This window comes from Leuciscus leuciscus, assembly GCF_965113295.1.
Source record: "Leuciscus leuciscus genome assembly, chromosome: 3".
Classification (NCBI taxonomy): Eukaryota; Metazoa; Chordata; class Actinopteri; order Cypriniformes; family Leuciscidae; genus Leuciscus; species Leuciscus leuciscus.
In genome coordinates this window covers 48304597-48329837 of record NC_138727.1, presented here as the reverse complement: position 1 = coordinate 48329837, position 25241 = coordinate 48304597, and the positions used below count along the sequence as shown (strand labels likewise).

The 25241-nt window shown below is 40.0% G+C and overlaps 1 protein-coding gene across 2 annotated transcripts in view; it reads left to right on the top strand.

The window, feature by feature from the left end:
* usp34 (ubiquitin specific peptidase 34) overlaps window positions 1-25241 on the top strand; it is a 62788-nt gene that overhangs the window by 16748 nt on the left and 20799 nt on the right. Inside the window, exons 14-57 of one of the 2 annotated variants that reach the window (XM_082165575.1) lie at window positions 197-936; window positions 1982-2196; window positions 3326-3441; window positions 3518-3645; window positions 3749-3838; window positions 4473-4568; window positions 5069-5151; window positions 5245-5399; window positions 5498-5611; window positions 5834-5933; window positions 6279-6438; window positions 6673-6799; window positions 6944-7091; window positions 7516-7616; window positions 7701-7910; window positions 8523-8648; window positions 9613-9735; window positions 9835-9918; window positions 10142-10228; window positions 11091-11291; window positions 11368-11450; window positions 11891-11931; window positions 12015-12139; window positions 12911-13063; window positions 13509-13669; window positions 14445-14749; window positions 17102-17265; window positions 17610-17675; window positions 17762-17908; window positions 18365-18421; window positions 18543-18620; window positions 19337-19431; window positions 19516-19688; window positions 19772-19922; window positions 20461-20539; window positions 20655-20708; window positions 20950-21045; window positions 21146-21210; window positions 21541-21616; window positions 21765-21812; window positions 21954-22019; window positions 22411-22491; window positions 24238-24323; window positions 24458-24626. In XM_082165575.1, coding sequence (XP_082021701.1) covers window positions 197-936; window positions 1982-2196; window positions 3326-3441; window positions 3518-3645; window positions 3749-3838; window positions 4473-4568; window positions 5069-5151; window positions 5245-5399; window positions 5498-5611; window positions 5834-5933; window positions 6279-6438; window positions 6673-6799; window positions 6944-7091; window positions 7516-7616; window positions 7701-7910; window positions 8523-8648; window positions 9613-9735; window positions 9835-9918; window positions 10142-10228; window positions 11091-11291; window positions 11368-11450; window positions 11891-11931; window positions 12015-12139; window positions 12911-13063; window positions 13509-13669; window positions 14445-14749; window positions 17102-17265; window positions 17610-17675; window positions 17762-17908; window positions 18365-18421; window positions 18543-18620; window positions 19337-19431; window positions 19516-19688; window positions 19772-19922; window positions 20461-20539; window positions 20655-20708; window positions 20950-21045; window positions 21146-21210; window positions 21541-21616; window positions 21765-21812; window positions 21954-22019; window positions 22411-22491; window positions 24238-24323; window positions 24458-24626 — 5823 coding nt within the window. Of the gene's footprint in view, window positions 1-196; window positions 937-1981; window positions 2197-3325; window positions 3442-3517; window positions 3646-3748; window positions 3839-4472; window positions 4569-5068; window positions 5152-5244; window positions 5400-5497; window positions 5612-5833; window positions 5934-6278; window positions 6439-6672; window positions 6800-6943; window positions 7092-7515; window positions 7617-7700; window positions 7911-8522; window positions 8649-9612; window positions 9736-9834; window positions 9919-10141; window positions 10229-11090; window positions 11292-11367; window positions 11451-11890; window positions 11932-12014; window positions 12140-12910; window positions 13064-13508; window positions 13670-14444; window positions 14750-17101; window positions 17266-17609; window positions 17676-17761; window positions 17909-18364; window positions 18422-18542; window positions 18621-19336; window positions 19432-19515; window positions 19689-19771; window positions 19923-20460; window positions 20540-20654; window positions 20709-20949; window positions 21046-21145; window positions 21211-21540; window positions 21617-21764; window positions 21813-21953; window positions 22020-22410; window positions 22492-24237; window positions 24324-24457; window positions 24651-25241 lie in introns of both variants that reach the window. The other variant, XM_082165574.1, reaches the window with a different exon arrangement.

The window sequence follows — 25241 nt, the reverse complement described above, 5'->3', positions numbered from 1 at the left end:
CAGCTCTAATTTAGGTGTTTTTTTGCTAGTCAAGTAATTCAGGTGTTTTTTGCTAGTCAAGTAATTCAGGTGTTTTTTGCTAGTCAAGTAATTCAGGTGTTTTTTGCTAGTCAAGTAATTCAGGTGTTTTTTGCTAGTCAAGTAATTCAGGTGTTTTTTGCTAGTCAAGTAATTTAGGTGTTTTTTGCTGTTCTAGGAGTCTCTGCAGGGCAGCTCGGACGAGACGGCTAACAGTGGCGAGGAGGGCAGCAGCAGCGGACGCAGCGAAGCCTCGAGCAACGAGGCCGGATCCAGTCGAGCCAGCCAATCAGCAGGCAGCCCTGGCAGCGAGATGCACTCCGACGACATGGCTGACAGTGAGGCCCTGAAAGAGGAGGAAGAGGAGGAGGAAGAAGAGGAGGATGACGATGAGGATGATGACGAGGATGATGAGGACGATGAAGACGACAGACCCGCCGTCACATCCGAGAGCAGCCCGCAAAAAGAAACCCGCGAGCCTTCTACATCAGAGATGCGCAAACGCAAAGCCGGCGAAGCCCTCGGAGAGGTTCAAGGTCCTCCAGAGCGTCCCGGCATTCCCGGACTTTCCAAAACAAAATCCATCCCTTTCAATCCAGAAACAGCCGCTGCCATGGTTGCCTCGTCTTCCTCCCTTAGGATCCTTGAACCCTGCTCTTCTTCATCGTTGTGCCTGGAGGGAACGTCGGGAGAACAGGCTGATCCCTCCTCACATTCCCAATCCCAGGATCCCCAGCACCCGCAGCAGGGCGGCCCAGAGATGGACTCCTCCGGTTCCCAGGAGCCATCATGTATGCCTCGACCGACGGACTTCCTGACGGAGGCCATGGGCAACGAGTTCTTCAACTGCAGGCGTTTCATCAGCCCTCAGCATCACCATCATCATCACCACCATCATCATCACCACCAACATGATGGGTGAGGCTACCTTTCAAATGTGTTGTTGACGTTTCTCTGCCAACACCTAGTGAGCTCCCTTACTGTCTAAAACTGTGCATTATGGGATTGGGCTCTTACAGAGGACCTATTAAGTCTTGATTTTGTTTTTAGGGTCTATTAGAATGGGTTTACATGCTTGAATGTTCAAAAAACACATTGTTTTTCACATGTTTGACATTGTTGCAGCTCCTCTCTTCCCAGTCTGTCAGTAACGCTCTGTTTAGTTCCTGTCTCTATGAAGCCCCTCCTTCTGAAATGCACACTGTGCTCTGATTGGTCGGCTGGACCAGTGTGTTGTGATTGGTCAACTGCTTCAGACTTGTTTGGGAACCTCTAATACAACTATATTGTGACGTGCTTGTTCCCGAAAGCAAACTCAAGACTACATTAGAGGTGTTTCAGGGAGTTCAGAAACAGTGACACTGATATAGAGAATAACTCCCATCAGAGGGACTTTGTGCTTTTGTAACTTTGCAGACCTTTTTCATGCTCAAACAGCAACATTACACACTAAAGAAAGTTGAAAAAGTTGCCTTAAATCGTTGTCCATGTAGGCGGCTCACTAGGTTTTGACTCAGAGTAGAAGTCTGCAATCCTGCGGCACAACGCAGGATCTCTGGGACACGTCGCAACAGTGCAGCGCGGGACTAGTTTTTGCCAGATTAATGGGTGCGGGAGGGAAGATACTGATATGCGTTCAGGAAACGGGAGAAAGAAATGACTCATGGGCTCCTGTAGTAATGATAATAATAACAATAACAGCACCGCCCAAGTCTGTCACTGGAGATCTGAAGCGTTGTGTGTTTGGGAATTGGAATTGGAATAGAATTTAACCGGAATAGGATGGAAAAATCCGCATAGACCTCTTCCCACAGGCTTTTGTGGGTGGGAAGGGGACAAAAACGTTAAAGTGTCGGTCGGGTGCGGGATAAAATATAACGTCGTTTTGGTGGGAGCAGCACAGAATCACAAAGCCATTGTTTTCTGGTAACATACTCTTAACACACACTCTCTCTCTCCGCAGTCACATGGTAGAGGACATGCTGAGCGCCGATGACGTAAGCTGCAGCAGTTCCCAAGTCAGCGCCAAATCCGAGAAGAACATGGCGGATTTTGACGGAGAAGAGTCCGGATGTGAGGAAGAGCTGGTCCAGATCAACTCTCACGCTGAGCTCAGCTCACACCTGCAGCAACACCTGCCCAACCTGGCCTCCATATACCACGAACACCTGGTGCAAGGTACACACACACCTCTGTGAATATATAATCAATGAACTCTTCAACCAATTCTGAGTTTGTCAAAAAAAACAAAAAAAAACTTTCTATATTAGTTGTCAAAATAAATAATTGCAACAGTTCTATCATACCTACATTAAAAAGGAAAAAATCCCCATGTGCAAGAATGTGAACAAGGCGGAAGTCAACAGCACATAATGTAAAATGTTATGTTTTTCATAATGTAATGTTGCCAGAATGTAAAATTAGTTATTTTATGGATTTAAAAATTATCCATTTTTGTTTGTCCTTTACAAATTAACGCAAAATGAATGCCTATCGTCTAGTACAAATGCACAGTGCTCACATTTATTTGGACATTAAAACATTACATATCAGTTTGTGCCTTATATTGTGATCTCACATAGCAGAATATTTTAATCCAGACGCATAACAAATACATGCATGCAGTTTTGACAGCTTTAATCGCCTTTTTGATTCTTACATGAGTTAATTGACGACAGAACTACGGCTACAGCACGCCGCATTTGTGCATGATGTGCGTACTCAAGCACAGTACAACGGCTGTCAGCCGTATGACAGGAAAGTTAGTTAGTTTTACTGACATTTGGCCTGACAACATCTCATCTTACTGAAGATAGCCAACTGAATATGGACAACGCCCTTTTCTCAGCATCTGACAGAAGTGTCACAAGCTTTCACACGCATCTTCTAAAATAAAAGTAGCATCAGAAAAAAAGAGAATTACGTTTGTTGTTGACTGCACACTATTCGACTTACTCAAAACGGTCTTGCAACCCACCAGTTGAGAAAGATTGACTCTCTTACTATGTGCATATCACTGTCTGATGTTCTGCTGAAGCTCATTCGGCACTTGCACATTTCTGCACTCGTTTGACTTGCGCCTGGCGCTGAGGTGAAGTTGGAGTGTGCGTCTGAAAAGTCTCAAGTTTTTTGTGGTTTTAAAAAACGCAATAAAAAAAGAGACAGAAACAGCAGTTGTGAGAGGGGTGGCCAAGCTTAGACCAAGGGTGGCCACGGCCACCCCTGACCACCCCCTAGCTCCGCCAGTGGACAAAAGTCACATGATCATTTTAGTCCGATGTTTCATTTTTCGAAATGTCCGCTCCAGGTCCGTCGGTGCACAAACATCAGTACTCAACCCATGCTGTGACTGACATCAACCTGGACAACGTCTGCAAGAACGGAAACACTCTCCTGTGGGACCTAGTACAGGACGATAATGCGGTATGTTCACTTCACCGCAGACTATCTGAAGCATTTCGTGTGTAGATTGCGATTCTCATGTTGTCATTGTGACCAGATCCACCTATCGGAGGGCTTGATCAATGAGGCGGAGAAGCTGTTGTGCTCTCTGGTCTGCTGGTTCACTGACCGTCAGATCCGCATGCGTTTCATCGAGGGCTGTCTGGAGAACCTCGCCAACCACCGGTGAGGCCATTACAGAGCTGTGTGAAACTGCTGAAGAGGTTTGGTCTTCTCTCAGGTCCTGTAGGAGATATTTGACCGTTGTGTTTCTGTGTGTGTTCATCAGGTCGGTGGTGGTGTCCTTGCGTTTGCTGCCGAAGCTCTTTGGGACATTCCAGCAGTTTGGCTCCAGTTATGACACTCATTGGATTACCATGTAAGAGAAATGTTCAATTAATAATTGACTGTTCACAAAGAACTAAAGTGTAAAAAAAAAAAAAAACATTAGTTAGTTACCATTAGTTACTCTTGCTATGTCCGACAAGCCACGCCGCTCTCACGCCACACATGTTCTCACGCAGTGAAAAATATTGCGCAGCAGAGTGGAAACTGACAACGCATCGACAGGCAGGACAGAGCTGGTTACTTTTGATATGAAACAAAGTATCAGCTTTCAAATTTGGTCATTTTTTTTAACGAAATTTAAACAATAAATACCGTTTTGTGTCTCTTTAATGTGTCGTGACAGATCGCTCAGTTAAAGCTGCTTGTGAACCGATCATCTCTTCCTTCTAGTTAATTTATAGCATCAAATAAACATGAATGAACATCATAAGGAATGTTGTTTCAACCGCGGAAAGACGTCAGTACACACTTTTTTTCAAAAGTTTTTTTCTCCTGACTGCTTTGTCGGACAAAATGGCGGATTCGCCAGATGGCGGATTATGATTGGGCAGATCGCCTGTCACTCAAACTTCCTGTGAAGGGTGAATTGGAACTTGGATTAGTTTACAGATGTTTTTGAATGAGTAAATGTTCAAATTTTCCCTGTGTGTGTGTGTGTGCTGCAGGTGGGCGGAGAAGGAGCTGCACATGATGAAGCTCTTCTTTGATGATCTGTTACACTATATCCAGGACGTGAGAGAGCAGCGCCACAAATTCGCTCTGTAAGTCTGGGTGTTTGTCTATATTTCTGTACTACCGTTCAAAGGTTTAGAGTCGGTAGATTCTGTTGTTGCTGAAGTCTCTTCTGCTCACCAAGACTGCATTTAATTTATCAAAAATTCTGTAATATTGTGAAATATTATTACAATTTCACACAATTGTTATCTATTTGATTATATTTTAAAATGTAATTTATTCCTGTGATCAAAGCTGAATTTACAGCATCATTACTCCAGTCTTCAGTGTCAATTGATCCTTACGAAATCATTCTAATATGTTCAATTATCAATATTGAAAACAGTTGTGCTGCTTAATATTTCTGTGGAAACCATGATATATTTTTCTCAGGATTCTTAGATGAATAGAAAGTTCAAAAGAACATCATTTATTTGAAATAGAAATCTTTCGTAACATCACAAATGTCTTTACTGTCACTTTTGATCAACTAAATGTGTCCTTTCTGAATAAACGTGAGTTTTGACATCAATCCCATGTGTCTCAGGTACAGTCACAGCGCGGAGGTGCAGGTGCGTCTTCAGTTCCTCACCTGTGTGTTCTCAACGCTCGGATCACCTGACCACTTCAGTGAGCGTCTCTCTTTATCTTTCACACATCGCTGCCTGTGTGCATGTGAGAACTGCTCTGTAACAATATGAATATCCTGTGTGTGTGTGTCAGGGTTGAGTCTGGAGCAGGTGGACATCCTGTGGCACTGTTTAGTGGAGGACTCTGAGTGTTACGACGACGCCTTGCACTGGTTCCTTAACCAGGTCCGCAGTAAAGACCAGCACGCGATGGGCATGGAGACGTATAAACATCTCTTCCTGGAGAAGGTCTGGCTAGCGTTTAGTTAAACCCTAACCTTTACACAGTATGTGCCATGAGAATGAATCTTTCATCACCTGATCCTCGCCGTCTCTCTCTTTCTCAGATGCCTCAGCTGAAGCCGGAGACGATCAGCATGACGGGACTTAACTTGTTTCAGCATCTGTGTAATCTGGCTCGTCTGGCCACCAGCGCTTATGACAGCAGCTCCAACTGCGAGGTTTGATGCAGCAAATCTCGAAACCTCTCTGGTTTGTCTCGATATGTTCTTCTTTCTGACCTCTCTCTCTCTCTCTCTCTCTCTCTCTCTCTCTCTCTCTCTCTCTCTCTCTCTCTCTCTCTCTCTCTCTCTCTCTCTCTCTCTCTCTCTCTCTCTCTCTCTCTCTCTCTCTCTCTCTCTCTCTCTCTCTCTCTCTCTCTCTCTCTCTCTCTCTCTCTCTAGTTGTGTGGTATGGATCAGTTGTGGGGAATTGCATTGAGGGCTCAGTCTGCAGACATCAGTCGAGCTGCGATCCAGTACATCAACTCCTATTACATCAGCGGTCAGTTAACAACAAACTCTTACATGTATCGTAGAATTCATAACCATTAAATGTTTACAGTTTTATAACCTCTCAGGTCTAGAATAAATGCAGGAAGAAACATTATTGTTCTCAATTGTTTTACTAAAGAGATGTTTGGATTGGTGATTGTGTATTGGATGGATGGATGGATGGATGGATAAATAGATAGGATGGATGGTAAATAAATCGATGGATAGAAATGCAGATGGATGGATACCAGATACCTAGATGGATGGATGGATAGATGGATGATAAATATTGAATTGTATTCTGAATAGATGTGAGTGTGTAATGTGATATATTGATGAGTGTGTGTAACCGCAGGTAAAACGGGTCTGGAGAAGGAGCAGGAGTTCATCAGTAAGTGTATGGAGAGCTTGATGATGGCGTCTGCTAACCTGGAGAAAGACGCCCACTCCAGCCTCACCATCATCGAGAGAGGACTTCTGCTGCTCAAAACACACCTGGAGGCCTTCAGACGCAGGTATGTACACACACACACACACACACAAACAAACTCACATCCCCTCACTTGCACTGCAAGAAAACATGCTTGCATGAGAAATTCTCTGGGGTTTTTTTGTATCAAAATGTAAACAGTCATGTGCACATTGAATAAGTTTGATTGCTGGGAACATTTAGGACCTTCACCCTGTAAAATAGCACAGTTATGGCATTTACTTTTGTCTAAACTCGCTGTGTGTGTGTGTGTTTTCAGGTTTGCGTATCACCTGCGTCAGTGGCAGATCGAGGGGACGGGCATCAGCAGTCATCTGAAAGCTCTCAGTGATAAACAGTCTCTCCCGCTCAGAATCGTGTGTCAACCGGCAGGACTCCCTGACAAGGTTCATCATCATCTTCATCATCATCATCATCATCACTACTATTTGCTCAGACTTCAAGCTGAGTTTAAAAAAGCTTTCTTCATGAACGAGCAGTGTTTCCTCCGTCTTCTCTCGTGCTCATTCTCATGTTGTGTGTGTGTGTAGATGACGATCGAGATGTACCCCAGTGATCAGGTGGCTGATCTGAGGGCAGAGGTCACGCACTGGTACGAGAACCTTCAGAAGGATCAGCTCAGCCAGCAGGCGCAGCTGCAGGAGTTCGGCCAAACCAGCCGGCAGCAGGACTTCCCAGGTACGCGCGCACACACACAAAACAGATGCGCTCTATTGACTCACATCTGAACCATTAGTATATTGAACACAAATGCACATAAGCAACAAAATTATCCATCTGTACTATCCTTCTATCGAACTATGTCTATCTATCTGTTTGTCTATGTTTTTCTGTCTGTTTTTCTGTCTATCTGTCTATCCATCTATTTGTCTGACTGTCTATCCTTCTATCGATCTGTCAGTCCATCAATTTTTTTAAGAATCAGTCAAACAGAAAAAAATATATTCCTATAAAATATAAAACGTGTATATATAGTAATCAATCATATATAAAGGTAAAACTTAAATTAGTCAATTTACAAGTACAAATGATTGTTCATATGGCAACATGCTGCAGTTAGATTGATGTGTGTGTGTGTGTGTGTGTGTGTGTTTCTGTGCAGGTGGTCTGATGGGTCCGGTGCGCATGATCTCATCAGGACACGAGCTGACCACCGACTACGATGAGAAGACTCTTCATGAGCTCGGCTTCAAGGACATGCAGGTAAACGACAACAAACCCACATCCGGCCGCACACCCACAACCCTAGAACCTAAAACACTGAGAGTCTCTCCTGTGTGCCGTCAGATGGTGTTTGTGTCTCTGGGCGCTCCGCGGAGAGAGAGGAAGGGCGAGGGCGTCCAGCTGCCGGCGTCGTGTCTGCCGCCTCCTCAGAAGGAGCACATCCCCATGCTTCTGCTGCTTCAGGAGCCCCACCTCACCACCCTCTTCGACCTGCTGGAGATGCTGGCCTGCTTCAAACCGCCCAGCCCCGACAGACCCCAGCACAGCACTGAGGTAACGTCCCGCTCCACACCTCTGACCCGCTCCAGCCTGAGTGAAACCAGCGTCCAATCCAGTGTTATTCCTCCAAGCGGCAACCTTCCTGTCTCTCTCTGTTGAATCTAACACGGAAGTAACTTAAACTGCAATTCATCGACTGGCCACTAGAGACATGCTGCAAAAGAGTCAATCCCATAAACCCCACATGTTAAAATGCCCAACTTTACAGCAGAACATTTTTTTTACAGCCTGGTACAAAAAGTGGTTCTGGTCTATATAGCTAATTTTGCCCTTCATGACAACTGTTGATGAAGGGGGGGTGAATTTTTTTATAACTCATCCGTTTAAATGATATTAAGCCTTAAAGTTCTGCATAATTAAGGGCGTGGCCACTTGAGTGACAGGTGGATTACCACTGCTTCACTACTAGCTGTTTGTCTGCTGTCTGTTAGTGTCACGTCACCTCAGCTAATCCCGCCTCTTTGCCCATTTTCATTTATCCGGGAGTGATGCGCAGCCAAGATGGCGACGGCCGGCCCTGCTAAAACTGCTCTTCAGAAACCTACGGGTGATGTCACGGACACTACGTCCACATTTTTTTTAACAGTCTATGGTTTCTTCCTGCAGAGCGTTCGCTGTGAGGAGCTGCACCTCCACGCGGAGAATCTGTCCCGCCGAGTGTGGGAGCTGCTCATGCTGCTGCCCACGTGTCCCAGCATGCTCCAGGCCTTCCAGAACATCTCCGATGACACGGTCAGTCACATCATCCATGTTTACCATTGATTTAAGGCCAGACACCCCAGGTAATTAGGGTAAAAAATTTACACTATACTTCCCGAGTTGATAATAACATTAAGAATTAAAAAAAAAAAATGTGTATTACAAGTTTCCAGAAATGTTATGTTTACATATAAAAATCTGTTTCAGAAGAGCAATCTGAACAATGAATAAAGCCAGGTTCAACCTTTTTGTTTCATTTTGTTGACATAGTAAAGTTTGTTTTCATCACATAAATCAAAAAATACGGTCAACTGCCAGAAAAAAATACATTATCACCATGTATTTTATTAAATTATTTTTATCAATTCAGGCAAATGAAGTTTAAGAATATTAATAGGAATAAAACTGTAAAGTTTGGTGTATGTAAGGGCCACTGAAGAGGGGATTTCTTGCTCTGTGAAGGAGAATACATTTTTTTTTTTAGGAAATAAACATGTATTGTTTATTTTACTGCACTTCATCTGTTTGCATCAGGAGATTTCAATTACAATTAAAGGTAAAGCTCACCCAAAGATGAAAATCCTGTCATCATTTACTCATCCTCAAGTTGTTAAAAACCTGTATGAGTTTCTTTCTTCTGCTGAACACAGAAGAAGATATTTAGATATTTTGAAGAATATGGGTAACCAAACAGCTGATGTAACCCATTGACTTCCATAGCATGGAAAAAAATATACAATGGAAGTCAATGGAGTCCATCAACTGTTTTGATGGACCCTGTCTTTTGTGTTCAGCAGAAGAAAGAAACTCATAGAGGTTTGGAACAACATGACGGTGAGTAAATGATGACAGGATTTAAATTTCTGGGTGAGCTATCCCTTTAGTGTCTGAAATAATGTGTTATGAAAAGCCAAATAGCCCAAAATCCCCTGCATAAAAAACATAATTTGAACTTATGCACTGCATGAAAGTTTATTCATGTTCATTGTGGCTTTAGGGATCTGACGGGTTGTGCTGGAAGGACCTGCTGAGGATCAAGAGCCCCCATAAGCTGCTTTACGCTTTAGAAATCATAGAAGCCCTGGGCAAACCCAACCGCAGGATTCACCGCGAGTCTACGGTACACACACACACACACACACACACTCCGTCACACATGCAGCCCTGCAGGTCTGTTAATGAAAGCTGCTCACGAGACGTGTGTGTTTGTGTATTTCAGGGCAGTTACAGTGATCTGTATCCAGACTCTGACGACTCCAGTGAGGAACAGATTGAGAACAGCAAGAACACCTGGAGCTGCAAGGTACAAACGCCTCTCCTCACACTTCCACTGAAAAGGATCTGTTGTTATCGTTCCTTGACTTGTGAACTAGTTGGAACTCCAGATGTAGAGGTTTTAGTAAAATGATTTTGCCATTTGTAATTGTACAGCTCTGTTCCAGCTCTGACTGTATGGTGTGTGTATATACGAGCTGGACGCACGTCTCTGTATAACACATTCACACACGTGTGTCTCTCTCCTGTAGTTTGTGTCGTCTGGAGGCCTTCAGCTTCTGCTGGACATTTTTAACTCTGCGATTTTAGAGCCGAAAGAACAAGAATCCTGGACAGTGGTGAGTGTTAAGAACCAAAAGGAAGCAATAAAACAATTAAGCCTGAGTTTATTTTTATTTTTTTTGAATTGGCATTATGATATGATTTTTTACTATAATATGAAAAATGTTATACTGCGATGCAAAACAAATATATATTGTGATATGATTTAATTTTGTAATCGTACAGTGTAAATATAAATAATGCTTGAATTAGTTGTACTGAATGTCTGCTTATTTTAATTAAAACAAATCCAATTATATTCAGGATAGTTCTGAATAAATTATAATAATGCAAAAAAAAAGTTGCCTTACAAAAGGGTTCTTTGTGGAGAAGTGCATAATTGTTATAAAATAAATTTGCTCATATCATAAATATTACAAAATACTTTTTTTGTAAATTTAAATTATTTTAAAATGTTTATTTTTGCATTACCAAAGAGTTAATGAGGGAATGTGCATAATTGTCTTAAAGATCATTTATAAAATGTCACTGGCAATATAAAATTTGCTCTTATCAAAAGGGTTTATTTTTTATTATTATTATTATTAATATTATAATTTTTATTATTTTTGAATTACAAAAATATGTATAAAGTCTTATCGTTCATATAAAATTTGCTCTTATCAAAAGGGTTTATTTATTATTATTATTATTAATTATTAATATTATTATTATTAATATTATTATTATTTTTATTATTTTTGTATAACAAAATATGTATAAAGTCTTATCGTTCATATAACATTTGCTCATATCAAAAAGGCTTATTTTCTCATCTTTTCGAATGACTTTGATGTGAATCAAGCCCTGGGCCTTTTCTCTGTGAGATGAATGAACAGCTGTGAACATCATCTTTCTGTTGTTTTCTTGTCTCTGTAGTGGTTGTTGGACTGTCTGGCGTGTCTGCTGAAACTCATTTGTCAGTTTGCGGTGGATCCGGCCGATCTGGACCTGGCTTATCATGATGTTTTTGCCTGGTCTGGTCTCACAGACACTCAGAGAAAGAGGGCGTGGCCAGGGAAGTCCCGTAAATCCACCGGGGATCATGGGAAGGGCCTGCATATACCCCGTCTTACAGAGGTGTGAGCCTGCTTCTGAATTCTCTTTTCTCTCCGTGTATGTTTGCTGTCACTAAGATATTGTCCTACTCTGTCAGGTTTTTCTAAGTCTTGTTCAAGGCACCAACCTCATCCAGCGGCTCATCAATGTGGCCTACACATACGACAATCTGGCGCACAGGTGAACAGCACACACACACACACACACACACACACTCAGAAGTCTCAGTTTATAATTGATTGAGTTTAACATTGGCATTTTGCTAGGCTAACAAAGTAATACTCTTGATAAACTTACAAATACAGTCTACACAAAATATCGTATTTTTTATTTACTCTTTTTAGTGATACTTATCAGAATAAAAAAAATGATTTCATATATATTTATTATTTATATATTATGCTATTATTATATAATTATATTTAACAATATTATATGTTATTAATAAAAAATCTATTATTATATAATAATTATGATATATATATATATATATATATATATATATATATATATATATATATATATATATATATATATATATATATATATATATATATATATGTTCTTTAGAGTTTTTCCAATCAATTTTTTTTACCTTCTGTCTTCTGATTGTCCTGCAGGGTTTTGAAGGCCCAATCAGATCACAGATCCAGGCACGAGGGTAAGCACATGATTGGTTATATATCTTTGAAGGTTTTTAATTTTCTCTACTCATTACTCATTGCTGGTGATGTGTTTGTGCAGTGACTCATTACTCCATGTGGCTGCTGGTGAGCTGGGCTCACTGCTGTTCTCTGGTGAAGTCCAGCCTGGCCGACAGCGAACATCTCCACGACTGGCTGAAGAAGCTCACGCTGCTCATACCTGAGGTAAACCAACACATCTGGAATGACTTTCCTCTGCCACTGTTGTAATTAAGGCCATTTAGGTGGGGAACAGTTACATTTAACCAATCAAATCATAGCTATTCAGCCCAGTTCAAATAATTAAGCTCCACCCTACATCTCACAAAATAATTTGTGGATTGCAACATATTCTGAAAATTGAATGCTTTGTTTTATTTTACTTTATTTTACTTAAATATATATTTTTTATTCACTTAAGTTTTTTCATTAATTTATTTTATCCCTGGGAATTAAACACATGACCATGATTTTGCTAATGCCATTCTCTGCTGTTTGAGTCTTTCCTCTGATACTGTTGTAATTAAGGTCATGTGGGCAGATAACAATCACATTTAACCAATCAAATCACAGCTTTTCAGCCCAGTCATTGAAAGCATGTTCCACCTACATCCTTCAAAATAATTTATGATGCATCATATTCAGAAAGTTAAATACATTGTAAATGCCATTGATATTCATTTTTATTTAAAAAAATGTATGCATTTGATAGACTAAATTCTTTAATTCTTTATAAAAAAAATTATGAAATAAAAATGAATATCAATGGTATTACATTGCATTCAAGGTAAACATGTTTTCTGAGGTCATGCATTCCCTGTGAATTGAACCCATGACCTTGCTGTTTCTATCACCATGCTCTACTGCTAATGCTCCTGTGCTGACAGAGCTGTGTTGTGTGTGTGTGTGTGTGTGTGTGTGTGTGTGTGTGTGTGTGTGTGTGTTGTGTGTGTGCAGACGGCGGTGCGTCAGGAGGCGTGCAGTGGTCTGTATAAGCTCTCTCTGTCGGGTCTGGAGGGAGGAGAATCCATCAACAGATCCTTCCTGCTGCTCGCCGCGTCCACGCTGCTCAAGTTCCTGCCCGACGCACAGGCCCTTAAACCCCTCAGGGTCAGTACACACACTGACAATGTCTTCAAACTCTTTATGTGCCAGTGTTAATTATGGAATGTTATAGTTTATATATATATATGCTTTTATTTTTATATTTTCATTTTAGTAAATTTTTTGTTAATTTTATTATTTGCTTTTATTATTATTATTATTAGTTTGTGTATTTCTAAATAGTTTTATTTCACTTTTAGTTTAAGTAACATTAAGTGACATTGGCAACTTCAGCATTTTTAGACGTTTTCGTGGATCCATGTGAACAGGGATGGTTTTGACTACGTAAGCGGAAAAACGTTTCGTGTTTTAGTACGTTGTTGTCGTGTAAACGTACCCTAAGATTAAGTTAATGATAACAACACAGGTGCTTGCGCAGTGTTATTTACCCATTGCATTTTTGGGTGCTTTATTCCTTTAATTGAGTGTATTTGTGTGTGTTTTGGTGCAGGTGGAGGATTTTGAGGAGGAAGCCATGTTTCGCACCGGCTGTAAGGAATACTTCTGGCTGCTCTGTAAACTCATCGACAACATCCACGTGAAGGACGCCAGTCAGACCACCCTGCTGGACCTGGACGCCCTGGCCCGACACCTCGCCGACTGCATCCGCAGGTCAAACACGCTCCTTCTGCTCCCATTACTTTATGAGTTTCGGTCTAAACGCATAATTTACCCCTCCAGAGCACAACCTCTAGCAAACAAATGTTATTAGTTAGACTAGAGTGATATTTTACTGTTAGCATTATGCTTGGACACCTTAAAATAAAACTGAAATAATAGTAATTAAAGGGGTGGTTGATTATGATTTCACTTTTTTAACTTTAGTTAATGTGTAATGTCGCTGTTTGAGCATAAACAACATCTGCAAAGTTACACCGCTCAAAGTTCAAAACAAAGGGAGATATTTGCTTTTAAAGAAATCGTTTTTTAAGGACTACAACAAACAACTGATAGGGACTACATGAGCTTCCTCCCAGGTTAGTGACATCACGAACCCTAAAATTTACATAAACCTCGCCCCCGACACCAGTTTAAACATAAAAGGCAAAACAGTTTCTGACATTTCAGTGGGTGTCTGTGTGACACACAACCTGTTAAAGCTCCGCCCGCTGTGCCGGGAGCAGCAGCTCATTTGCATTTAAAGGGACACACACAAAACAACGTGTTTTTGCTCACCCTCAAAAAGGGACAATTTTAACATGCTATAAAAAATGATCAGTTGGGGTATTTTGGTATACACACTCTGGGGACATCAGAGACTTATTTTACATCTTGTAAAAAGGGACATTATACACCCCTTTAAACGATCTTTTATGTGTCCTAATACTTTTCAAGCACACTGTATTGGACAGTTTTGTACAGCATGTCGTTGTTTTTCCACTTGCAGTCGTGAGATTTTGGACCAGCAGGACGGGGCGATCGAGGACGACGGTCTGACGGGTCTCCTGCGTCTGGCCACCAGCGTCCTGAAGCACAAGCCCCCGTTTAAGTTCTCGCGGGAGGGTCAGGAGTTCCTCAGGGACACGTATGACCTGCTGTTCCTGCTGCCCAGCCTGAAGGACCGTCAGCAGCCCAAATGCAAGAGTCCCGCGGCCCGCGCCGCCGCCTACGACCTGCTGGTGGAGGTGGTCAAGGGTTCGGTGGAGAACTACAGACTCCTGCACAACTGGGTCATGTCGCAGCACATGCAGGGTGAGCAGGACATCTCATTGACTTGTGTTGTTTTAAATTAAGTGATTCGATTTTTTTTTTTTTTTGATTAAGATAACATTAGAGACAACTAATAAAGCTTTTTTATTAGCATGGATGTCCTCATAAATTGGTTTTGCTATGTTTTTTTTTTAGCTCTCATAAGCATTAAAAGACATGCAGGAAGTTGACATGAAATACTTTAGGAAATTCACATTCTGCCCTCAATTTACTCCATATTGCTTTAAACTACTTTAAAGGGCTGGGAATCGATTCCATCAAGGGGAACCAACTCCTCATTTAAAACCTTTTTCATGTCAACAAAGCTTATTCTTAATTTGCCTCTCATTCGTGATTAGATGTCCAATTAATTTCCACGAAAAGGTTATTTCGGCTAGATTGTTTCACAGTGATTTTACAGTGAAACTGGCTATGTTGTCCACAATTTTGAGCGTGTAATAGATACGCTATAATAATAGATATCACAATAATAGATCATGATGTAATCGAGGGGTCTTGATCTTATTTCCATTTTAAATAAAATGCTTTTTTTTCTTTCTTTTTTTCTTTCTATTAGCCAATTATAATTCTTAAAGAAAACAAGTCGAGAGCACAGATCAGTGGCCGAGAGCCTACTTGCTATAGTAAAAAACGCAACTTCCACATGCATCTGATTGACAGATAAACCACACGTTGTTTTTATGAATGTTCTGGTTATTTTATTTCAGTGTAGAAATAAAAGCTGAGCTATGACCCATTTCAGGGGCAATACAGCCAAAATTACAATTTAAAATCAATCAGAGCTATAGAAATGTATCTTCATATTACAAATAAAGCTTCAGATTATGAGAGGGCAACTTTCTAAGACCTTTATCCTGTGGTCATGGCGAGATTAGGATCCTGCATGTCTAATCCAAAAAAAACTAGGGCTGGGAATCGATTAAAAAAAATTAACTAATTAATTGCACAATTTGCTGTAATTAATTGCAATTAATTGCATTTCCTCCAAGCTTGTAATCATCAATAATTAAACTTAGAATCACCGGAAAAAAAGGAACAGAAAATAGCCCTATATTAAAATAATATTAAACATCAATATATCAATGTATTATTCTTTTTCAATAATCAATCAACATAATCAATTTAAGATTTTTTTTTTCAATTTTTTCTTTTACTAATTATAAAAATAAACTATAGTCCTAAAAAAGCTATTATTACCAGAGAGCATGTGATCAGAGCAGGTAATTTTAAAGGAATAGTTCACCCAAAAATAAAAATTCCTCAAGAATTTTCAAGTTGTTCCAAACCTGTATGACTTTCTTTATTCTGCTGAACACAAAAGAAGATATTTTGAAGAAAGTCGGTAACCAAACGACTGATGGAGCCCATTGACTTCCATTGTAGGAAAAAAAAATACTATGGAAGTCAATGGGGACCAGCAACTGTTTAATTACCAACCTTCTTTAAAATATCTTCTTTTGTGTTTAGCAGAAGAAAGGAAATCATACAGGTTTGGATCAACTTGAGCGAGAGTAAATGACAGAATTTTCATTTTTGGGTGAACTATCCCTTTAACATTGTTGCCCAGCAATACTATACCAGCTCAGCAAACAGAAGTCTACAGAGAAAGTTCACCTTATTTGAGCGGACTTTGCTTTTCCAGTGCGTGATCGGTACATGATTGGAGCGTTTGGTCCGTGAACGACAGAGCAGAACATGCAGCGCAAACACGGAGTCGAACATTGAGCAGAGAGCGCAGCGCGCCGACACCTATGGCCGACACACACACGCACACGCACACGCACGCACGCACACACACACACACACACACACACACACACACACACACACACACACACACGGAACGGAGAGTGCGGCCGCGCACACGGAGGGGAAAAGACCCGCTCTCATGAAAGCTGCGCGAGAATGAAACCCGATCCCCATATTTTCGGCATTTCAATAGCAGCCGCAACAGGAAATCATTAAAACGAGGCAAAAAAAAAGTGCTGCGTTAAATGCGTTATTTTTTTTTTACGCGTTAAACATCTCAAATGAATCGCAAAGATTAACGCGTTAATTCCCCCAGCCCTAAAAAAAACGCTACAGGTCGAGCTTTTCGATTCCGAAGTTTCTGGAATCAACAGGAGTCGATTCCAAGAATCGATTCCTCACTGTTGTTTTCGACTCTTTTTCGATTCTTGGAATCGACTCCTGTTGATTCCAGAAACTTCGGAATCGAAAAGCTCTACATGTAGCGTCATTGTTTTGAATAAGCTCATTTATGAACTGTTATTAATGAAATTATTAATACAATTAATGAACATGTCGTCATTCTGTGTTGTTTTGCTGTTTTAGCGTCTCACGCTCCTTATAAGTGGGATTACTGGCCCCATGATGATGTCAGAGCCGAGTGTCGTTTCGTGGGATTGACTAACCTGGGCGCCACGTGTTACCTGGCCTCCACCATCCAACAGCTCTACATGATCCCAGAGGCCAGACAGGCCGTCTTCACTGCTAAAGTGAGTTTATAAAATGATGAAATATATGCACGTGTGCACACCTGTGACCTCGCATCAATTGCAACCATAAACTGCCCATAATTATGCAAATTAAATGTTACTTTGATGTATTATGTATTATTAGCATTGATTATTGAAAATTGGTGTCATATCATATTGCTGCCGTGATATAAAAGCGGTAATACATGAGGTCATGCCATGGTTCGACCACCATTAAAATTATTTAAATGTACATTCTCTGCTGGCCTAATAACATGCGTACGCCGTACAGTAACATATATTTTATTTTAAATGGTTTGAGATGTTTGTGCCTTGCAGTGATGCTTGTGTCTGTTTATTTACAGTATTCAGAGGACATTAAGCATAAGACCACATTGCTGGAGCTGCAAAAGATGTTCACTTATCTCATGGTACGTGACCGTCTTATTACATGCGCTAGTAATCTGATCTCATGACCTGTAGATGTGATGTCATTTCACTGTTTCTGCATGTGCAGGAGAGCGAGAGGAAAGCGTACAACCCTCGTCCCTTCTGTAAGACCTACACGATGGACAAACAGCCTCTGAACACTGGAGAGCAGAAAGACATGACCGAGTTCTTCACCGACCTCATCACCAAGATCGAGGAGATGTCTCAGGACCTGGTACGACGTGTGTGTGTGTGTGTGTGTGTGTGTGTGTGTTTAAAGTCGACATGAAACAGAAGTTGAGAGAGAGATAAACTTTAGTTCCCTATTGTGAAACGGCTTCTCGAGGAAGAACAAATGAAGGGCGGGGCTTGATTTTGTCTATGGGGAATTGATTTGATGGTTGTGGTTTGCTATTGGTCGATGTCATTTGAGTGACAGGTTGCCCCGCCCTCGTCATCAGAGAAGAGAAGATATGCAAGAGGGAGGGGAAGTTATTTTCATTTAAGATTATGAGGGCACATTAATTTAAAAAAAGATGATGTGCATGGATAAATCATTTATAATAAATACTGCAATATTTCATAAAAAACAAGAATTGTCCATTTTGATTTCATGGTGACTTTAAGAACTGTTTTGAGTGCGTTTAATGAATTAGTCAGAGATCTAATAGTTGTGTGTTTGTCGTTTCAGAAAAACACAGTAAAAACACTGTTTGGAGGCGTCATCACCAACAATGTGGTTTCACTGGTAAGATTGAGCTGTTTGATCCTGCAACTCTTATATGGATGAGCATTTTCATTGCATATGTGTGTGTCTGTGAGTTTGCATATGCACATTTGAATTAATCTCTCGTTCTGTGTGTGTATAGGACTGTGATCATGTGAGTCAGACGGCTGAGGAGTTTTACACAGTGAGATGTCAGGTGGCCGATATGAAGAACATCTATGTGAGTGTTTCTCATTTACACACACACACACACACACACACACACACACACACACACACACACTGGCTGATTTTTTAAATGTTTCCTCCAATTCTCAGTATGTGATGTTTGCTTTGCAAAGTACCAATAGTTATTTGTAGTTGCTAACCCTAAAGCGCTACATCATTTCAACCTCACCACAGCAAGTGTGGTGTTTATATACTTAATATTTGATTACTGAGACTCTAGTGGCATCACTCAGTTTTGTTTTGTTGGGTATTATAGTAAAATGCACATTGTAATTGGATTGTGCATTTTCAGAAACACTCTTTTATTCAACATGTTCCTGTATTGGTTGTAACAGGGTTGAGGGCCAGTGGGAAAAAAGACTAATAATAACCTAAACTAGCAAATGTCGTCGAAACACATACTACATTATTTACAGTCATTGTTCTTGAACTTTGTGCCAAGAAAAATATTTTATGTATAAAAATGAATTCCTATGATTTTGTCCGCCACAGCGGAGTTGAACTATTTAGCTTGATGAGGTCAAAATAAGTGTAAAACGTAATAAAATCCTGAAAAAGACCATAAAAGAAACGTATTTCTATTTGAACCTTGTTGTCAACAAGAAAATTATGTTGTCATTATATACACAGTGTATATATGTGAACAAAACAACCACCACTGTCAAACGATATCAGCCTGTAATCCTCTGACCTGTGTCTGTGTTTCAGGAGTCTCTGGATGAGGTGACCATTAAGGACACTCTGGAGGGTGATAACATGTACACCTGCTCTCAGTGCGGGAAGAAAGTGCGCGCTGAGAAACGGTACGGTTCCTTCGTTCTTCCTCTGAGAGCTGAAATCTTTCTGTCAAGGCCCCTGAATCTCATCACTCTCTTTCTGTCCCTCAGGGCGTGTTTTAAGAAGCTCCCGCGGATCTTGAGCTTCAACACCATGCGCTACACGTTCAACATGGTGACCATGATGAAGGAAAAAGTAAACACGCACTTTTCTTTCCCGCTGCGGCTCGACATGACGCCGTACACCGAGGACTTCCTCATGGCCAAGGGAGACCGGAAGGAAGGTTGTACGGTCGTTTTGCTGAAATACAAACTATTTTAAGTTCTGTTGGTCTTCTCCGTCGACTAATCATGATCTCGTTTGCAGGTTTCCGTGACGAAGGTGACGCAAAAGTGGCGGAGAGTTACGAGTACGACCTCATCGGTGTGACGGTGCACACGGGCACGGCAGACGGCGGCCATTATTACAGCTTCATCAGGGACATCGTCAACCCACACGCTTACCGCAATAACAAATGGTGATTAATCACATTATTCTGTTTAAAACACATCAATGAATTAAAATATTGTGCATTTAGAGCTATTGAATAATTGTAACCCAAAGTTGGTTATTGGTAATTGCCCTTCATACGTCACCCTGGATCACAAAACCAGTCACATGTCGCACGGGTATATTTGTGGAAATAGCCAAAAATTATTTTATGCCAAAAATCTTTGGGATATTAAGTAAAGATTAAAATTTCCTACTGTAAATATGTATATATTTTTTTATTTGTGAGTGAATGCAGCACAATTGCGAACATAAATTGACAACTTTAAAGGCGATTTTCTCAATGTTTAGATTTTTTTCCACCCTCAGATTCCAGATTTGCAATAGTTGTATCTCGGCCAAATATTGCCCTATCCTAACAAACCACACATCAATGGAAAGCTTATTTATTCAGCTTTCAGCTGATGTATAAATCTCAGTTTGACCCATGTGACTGGTTTTGTGGTCCAGGGTCACATATGTGTTTGTCATGTATTTTGAAGTGATGATGTCATTTCCTGTTGCAGGTACCTGTTTAATGACGCGGAGGTGAAGCCGTTTGATTCGGCCCAGCTGGCCTCAGAGTGTTTCGGTGGAGAGATGACAGTATGTATTTTTATATTTTTCCTACCAAATCAAGTCATCCTTTGTGCTTTTGGGATAAAGTCATTTAAATGATAATTTATGTGGTTGTAATTCAGAAATGCTTGTCTCATTTCAGACAAAAACATATGATTCTGTCACAGACAAGTTCATGGATTTCTCCTTTGAGAAGGTTGGTTTTTTTAGTAGCAACAACAATACTAATACATTTATTATTATTTTATATATTAATTGTAGTCATTAAAGTAACAAATACTGTATATGTATTATTGTTTAATATTTTATAATAAAGTAATAATAATAATAGATTATTATTATTTGTATTATATTTATATTTATAAATATATAAACAAAATGTATATATGTAAAATGCTTTGGAGCGTGAGTAATGTGTGTGTGTGTGTGTGTGTCAGACCCACAGTGCCTACATGCTGTTCTATAAGAGAGTGGAGGTGGAGGAGGAGAATGGGAAGGATTTTAACTTCGACATTTCTCCGGATCTTCTGGAGGTACAGACTTCACTGTATATGACCCTCAGTCTTCACTGCACACACTCGTCAGGCTGAGTATTTATCTGACTCTCTCTCTCTCTCTCTCTCTCTCACACAGTGGATCTGGCACGACAACATGCAGTTTCTCCAGGACAAGAACATCTTTGAACACACATACTTTGGGTGAGAGAACAGTAGAGCAGTTTCACAAAATCTCTTCCTCTTCCCTTCCTGATCCTCTTCCCTTCTTCATCCTCTTTCCTTCCTGATCCTCTTTCCTTCCTAATCCTCTTCCTCATCCCTACCTCCTTTTCCTCATCCTTTTCCCTTCCTGATATATATATATATATATTTATTTATATATATTTAATTTAATATATATTTAATGTTTTTATTTATTTATATTTATTTCACAGTTTGGTTTTTAAAATTGTTTTTACATTTTATTTGACCTGTGCGCACATTCTCATTTCTTGCTTAATTCTTTTCTTTTCTTTTGCTATTTCTCTGTAGTTTCATGTGGCAGCTGTGCAGCAGTATTCCCAGCACTTTACCAGATCCTAAATCAGTGTTGCTCATGACGGCTAAGGTTAGTCTGTCCACATAAACATCTTTATCAGAGCAGATGATGAAACTTGATCATCTATACTCTTGAGTTATTGTCCACGGGGAAATATTGAGGTTCATATTTTTGGATATTAATTAAAATAAGTCATTTTCCTCTCCTCTCCTCACAGCTCAGCACGTCGTTTGTTCTGGAGACGTTCATCCACTCCAAAGAAAAGGTGAGATGGCGTTGTTCTGTTTTCCCCTCATCTTTAGTGTAATGTACTTCTGCTGTAGCTTTACAGCACAGACCTGATGCTGTTTTCTGTGTTTGTAAGTTGTTTTTTGTTGTAAGTTCATCTTGTGCTTATTTCTCTCAGCCCACAATGCTGCAGTGGATCGAGCTCTTGACCAAACAGTTTAACAACAACCAAGCTGCCTGCGAGGTAACACACACACACACACACACAGTTTGAGGACATTGCATAGAATTCCAGTGATTTAATATCAGGTTAATGATATTTTCTATATCCTAAACCAACACCTACTCCTAAACCTACCCATCACTGAAACACTAGATTTGAATAAAAACATGTTTTAGCCAATTTATAAGCCTTTTTAACTAGTGAGAACCAGTAATATGTAATAGGACCTCACAAGAATAGCCAAACCTGTACACACAGAACTTCCAGCTTCTTGTTTCCCAGCGTCTTCTGCTCTGGAAAATCACTTTTAAGCCAAACGAATGGAGAGGGTTGGTGAAATCAGCACTGTTGAATCGATACAGTGTGTAATTTTTTTGTTGGTAATGTGTCATATCTCTGTGTGTGTGTGCAGTGGTTTTTGGATCAGATGGCAGATGATAACTGGTGGCCCATGCAGATTCTCATCAAGTGCCCCAATCAGATCGTACGACAGGTGAGTGTTACCAAAGTCCCTTTCAAGGAAAAGTCTGTTCATCGGCGGCCATATTTGCAACGCCTGTGGGCTAGTGATGGGAAGTCCGTTTCTTTTCCGCGAACCGGTTCTTTCGGACAGTTCGTTTCAATGAACCGGTTCAAAAAACCGGTTCACCAGTTCTTTTACGTCATCACGTAATGACGTCAATTCTATCACCCCGGCGGATAAATATACATTCAAATAAAGGCATTTGTAATCATAACTTCAGTTAAATAATAGTGTCATAATCATCTTGGATAGGTTTCTTACATTTACGTTTTGAAAATTAACCCTGTAGTAGGCCTAAGGCGATGCGCAAACGCGGATGTTTTACATGTCTTAAAGTGAATAAACTTCATCATTTTTATTTTATTTGTAATTAAATAAACGTACATTTCGCCGAATTCGGCCCCTCATTCAAGTCCTTGGTTCACCCGTGCTCATGTATCAGCACAGCGCATAGACAGTAACACAGCATCAGTTGGCCAAAAGAAAGTTCAGTGCGCAGTCTCTCCAGCTCGTCGGTTCTCCGTATCGAACGTGTCCGAAAGAAACAGTTCTCGGTTCTGTACTGGTGATGCTAGAACTGCTGCAACAACCAGTTCTTGACTCGAGAACCGCCTGTGTGTGAGCTGAGAACTACTGAAACCTTACTAGCCTTATTCAGTCGACAAAACAAAAAACTTGATGCATATCTATGTTTAATACGTTATGTTTTGATTAACACATTATAAACATTTACTTTGCACCCTTTAAAACCTTGGCAAGAGTTTACGTCAACAATGTATATCAACTTACTTCGAAATTAAATGATCTGTTCCAGAAAATAATGTTTTAGTATAATAATAAATGTTTAGTTTTACAATCCATTCATTGTGTTTCCAATCTTTAAAATAATACAGTGAAAAGGCAGTAGCCTATGTGATAAAAATGTTTCTAACATGTTTTATTTTGTTACACTTATTGATGTTCAGTAAAATACTTCAGATTTGCATGCATTTCGTCCCTCTGAAAAAATTGCACGCATGCTCAGCTCATCAGCTCATCGGTTCTCCGCATCGAACGTGTCCGAAAGAAACAGTTCTCGGTTCTGTACTGGTGGTCCGAGAACCGCTCTACCTGTACGTTCGGTAGTGCGCGCATGCTCAGTATCAACTGCTCGTGCTCATCACTTCTCTCAGCACGTCTCAGTTCAGTGAACTGTTGGATTTACTGGAGTAACATATATGCCTACTCCGGGATATTGGTTTATTTTGAGTAGAGGTGACTGTCAGGATTCAGGCATGTCTGAAAGTGAGTAACTTTACTAACTTGTTGTGGATCAGTGCTGACGCAAGACGCGAACTGTTTCGAACGATTCAGTCCGATTTAGTGTACTGGTTCGACCAGTTCACTAAAAAGAACCGGTTCAAAAGAACAATTCGTTCACGAACCGGACATCACTACTGTGGGCAGCAATTTCAGGCATCCAAGTCCTATTTGTTTTAATGGGGGAATCCTAAATCCTGAAATAATTCACCATCTTGGTTTATCTAAAGTATTAGGCGTAACACGTTTACCTGGCTATTTAAATGTAATTTTTATTTATTATTATTAATAATATTAACAGAAAACCCCATACCCTACCCCTAAAATAAACATTTAGTATGTTTACAGTAAAAAATCCTCTTTAATTTATTTCTATTGTTTTGTTTGATTAAAATAAACACTGCTGTGACGTTTCAGATGTTCCAGAGGTTGTGTATCCACGTGATCCAGCGCCTCAGACCGGCTCACGCTCACCTGTACCTGCAGCCGGGCATGGAGGACGGGTGTGTCTCTTTCTCTTTAATTCACTCTCTCTCTCTCTCTCTCTTCCTCTGAAGCCTGCTAACTAACCATCCTGCCCTCATGTTTCCAAACCCATATGTGTTGTTATACTGTGTGTGTTTTGGTCTGTCTACAGCTCTGATGACATGGACGGGCCGGTGGAGGACATTGGCAGCCGCTCCTGTGTGACGCGCTTCGTCAAAACACTGCTGTCAATCATGGAGCACGGAGTGAAGCCACACAGCAAACACCTGACCGAATACTTCGCCTTCCTGTACGAGTTTGCCAAAATGGGAGAAGAGGAGGTAGCCATCCCTGTATTTATTTATGTATTTATTTATTTATTTATTATAAATCTTTACTTATAAATGTTTATAAATGTTTTTATTTTACTTATTTAAATTTTTTTTTTTAATCATTTGCATATTTTTCTTTTCTTTTTTACTTATTTTATTTTTATGTATTTATTTATTTTATATTTCTATTTTATTTTACTTAATGTTTTTTAATTAATTTTTACTTATTTAATTTCATTTTTTACTTATTTAATTACTTTTATGTATTTTTTTATTATTTCATTTTATTTTAATGTATTTCTTTGTTTTATTTATTTATAATTTTATTTTACTTATTTCCTTTTATTAATAATTATTTTACTTAGTTTAATTTATTTTATTTTAATTCATTTTTTTTACTTTTTATTTTATAGTATTTTATCTATTTATTTTACTTAATTTTATTTTTATTTATTTGTTACTTATTTAAAGGTGCATTGTGTAATATTTAGGAGGATCTGTTGACAGAAATGCAATATCATATACACAACTGTTTTCAGTGGTGTTTAAAGACCTTACATCAGGGGTGCCCAATCCTGCTCCTGCCGATCAACCGTCCTGCACAGTTCATCTCCAACCCTAATC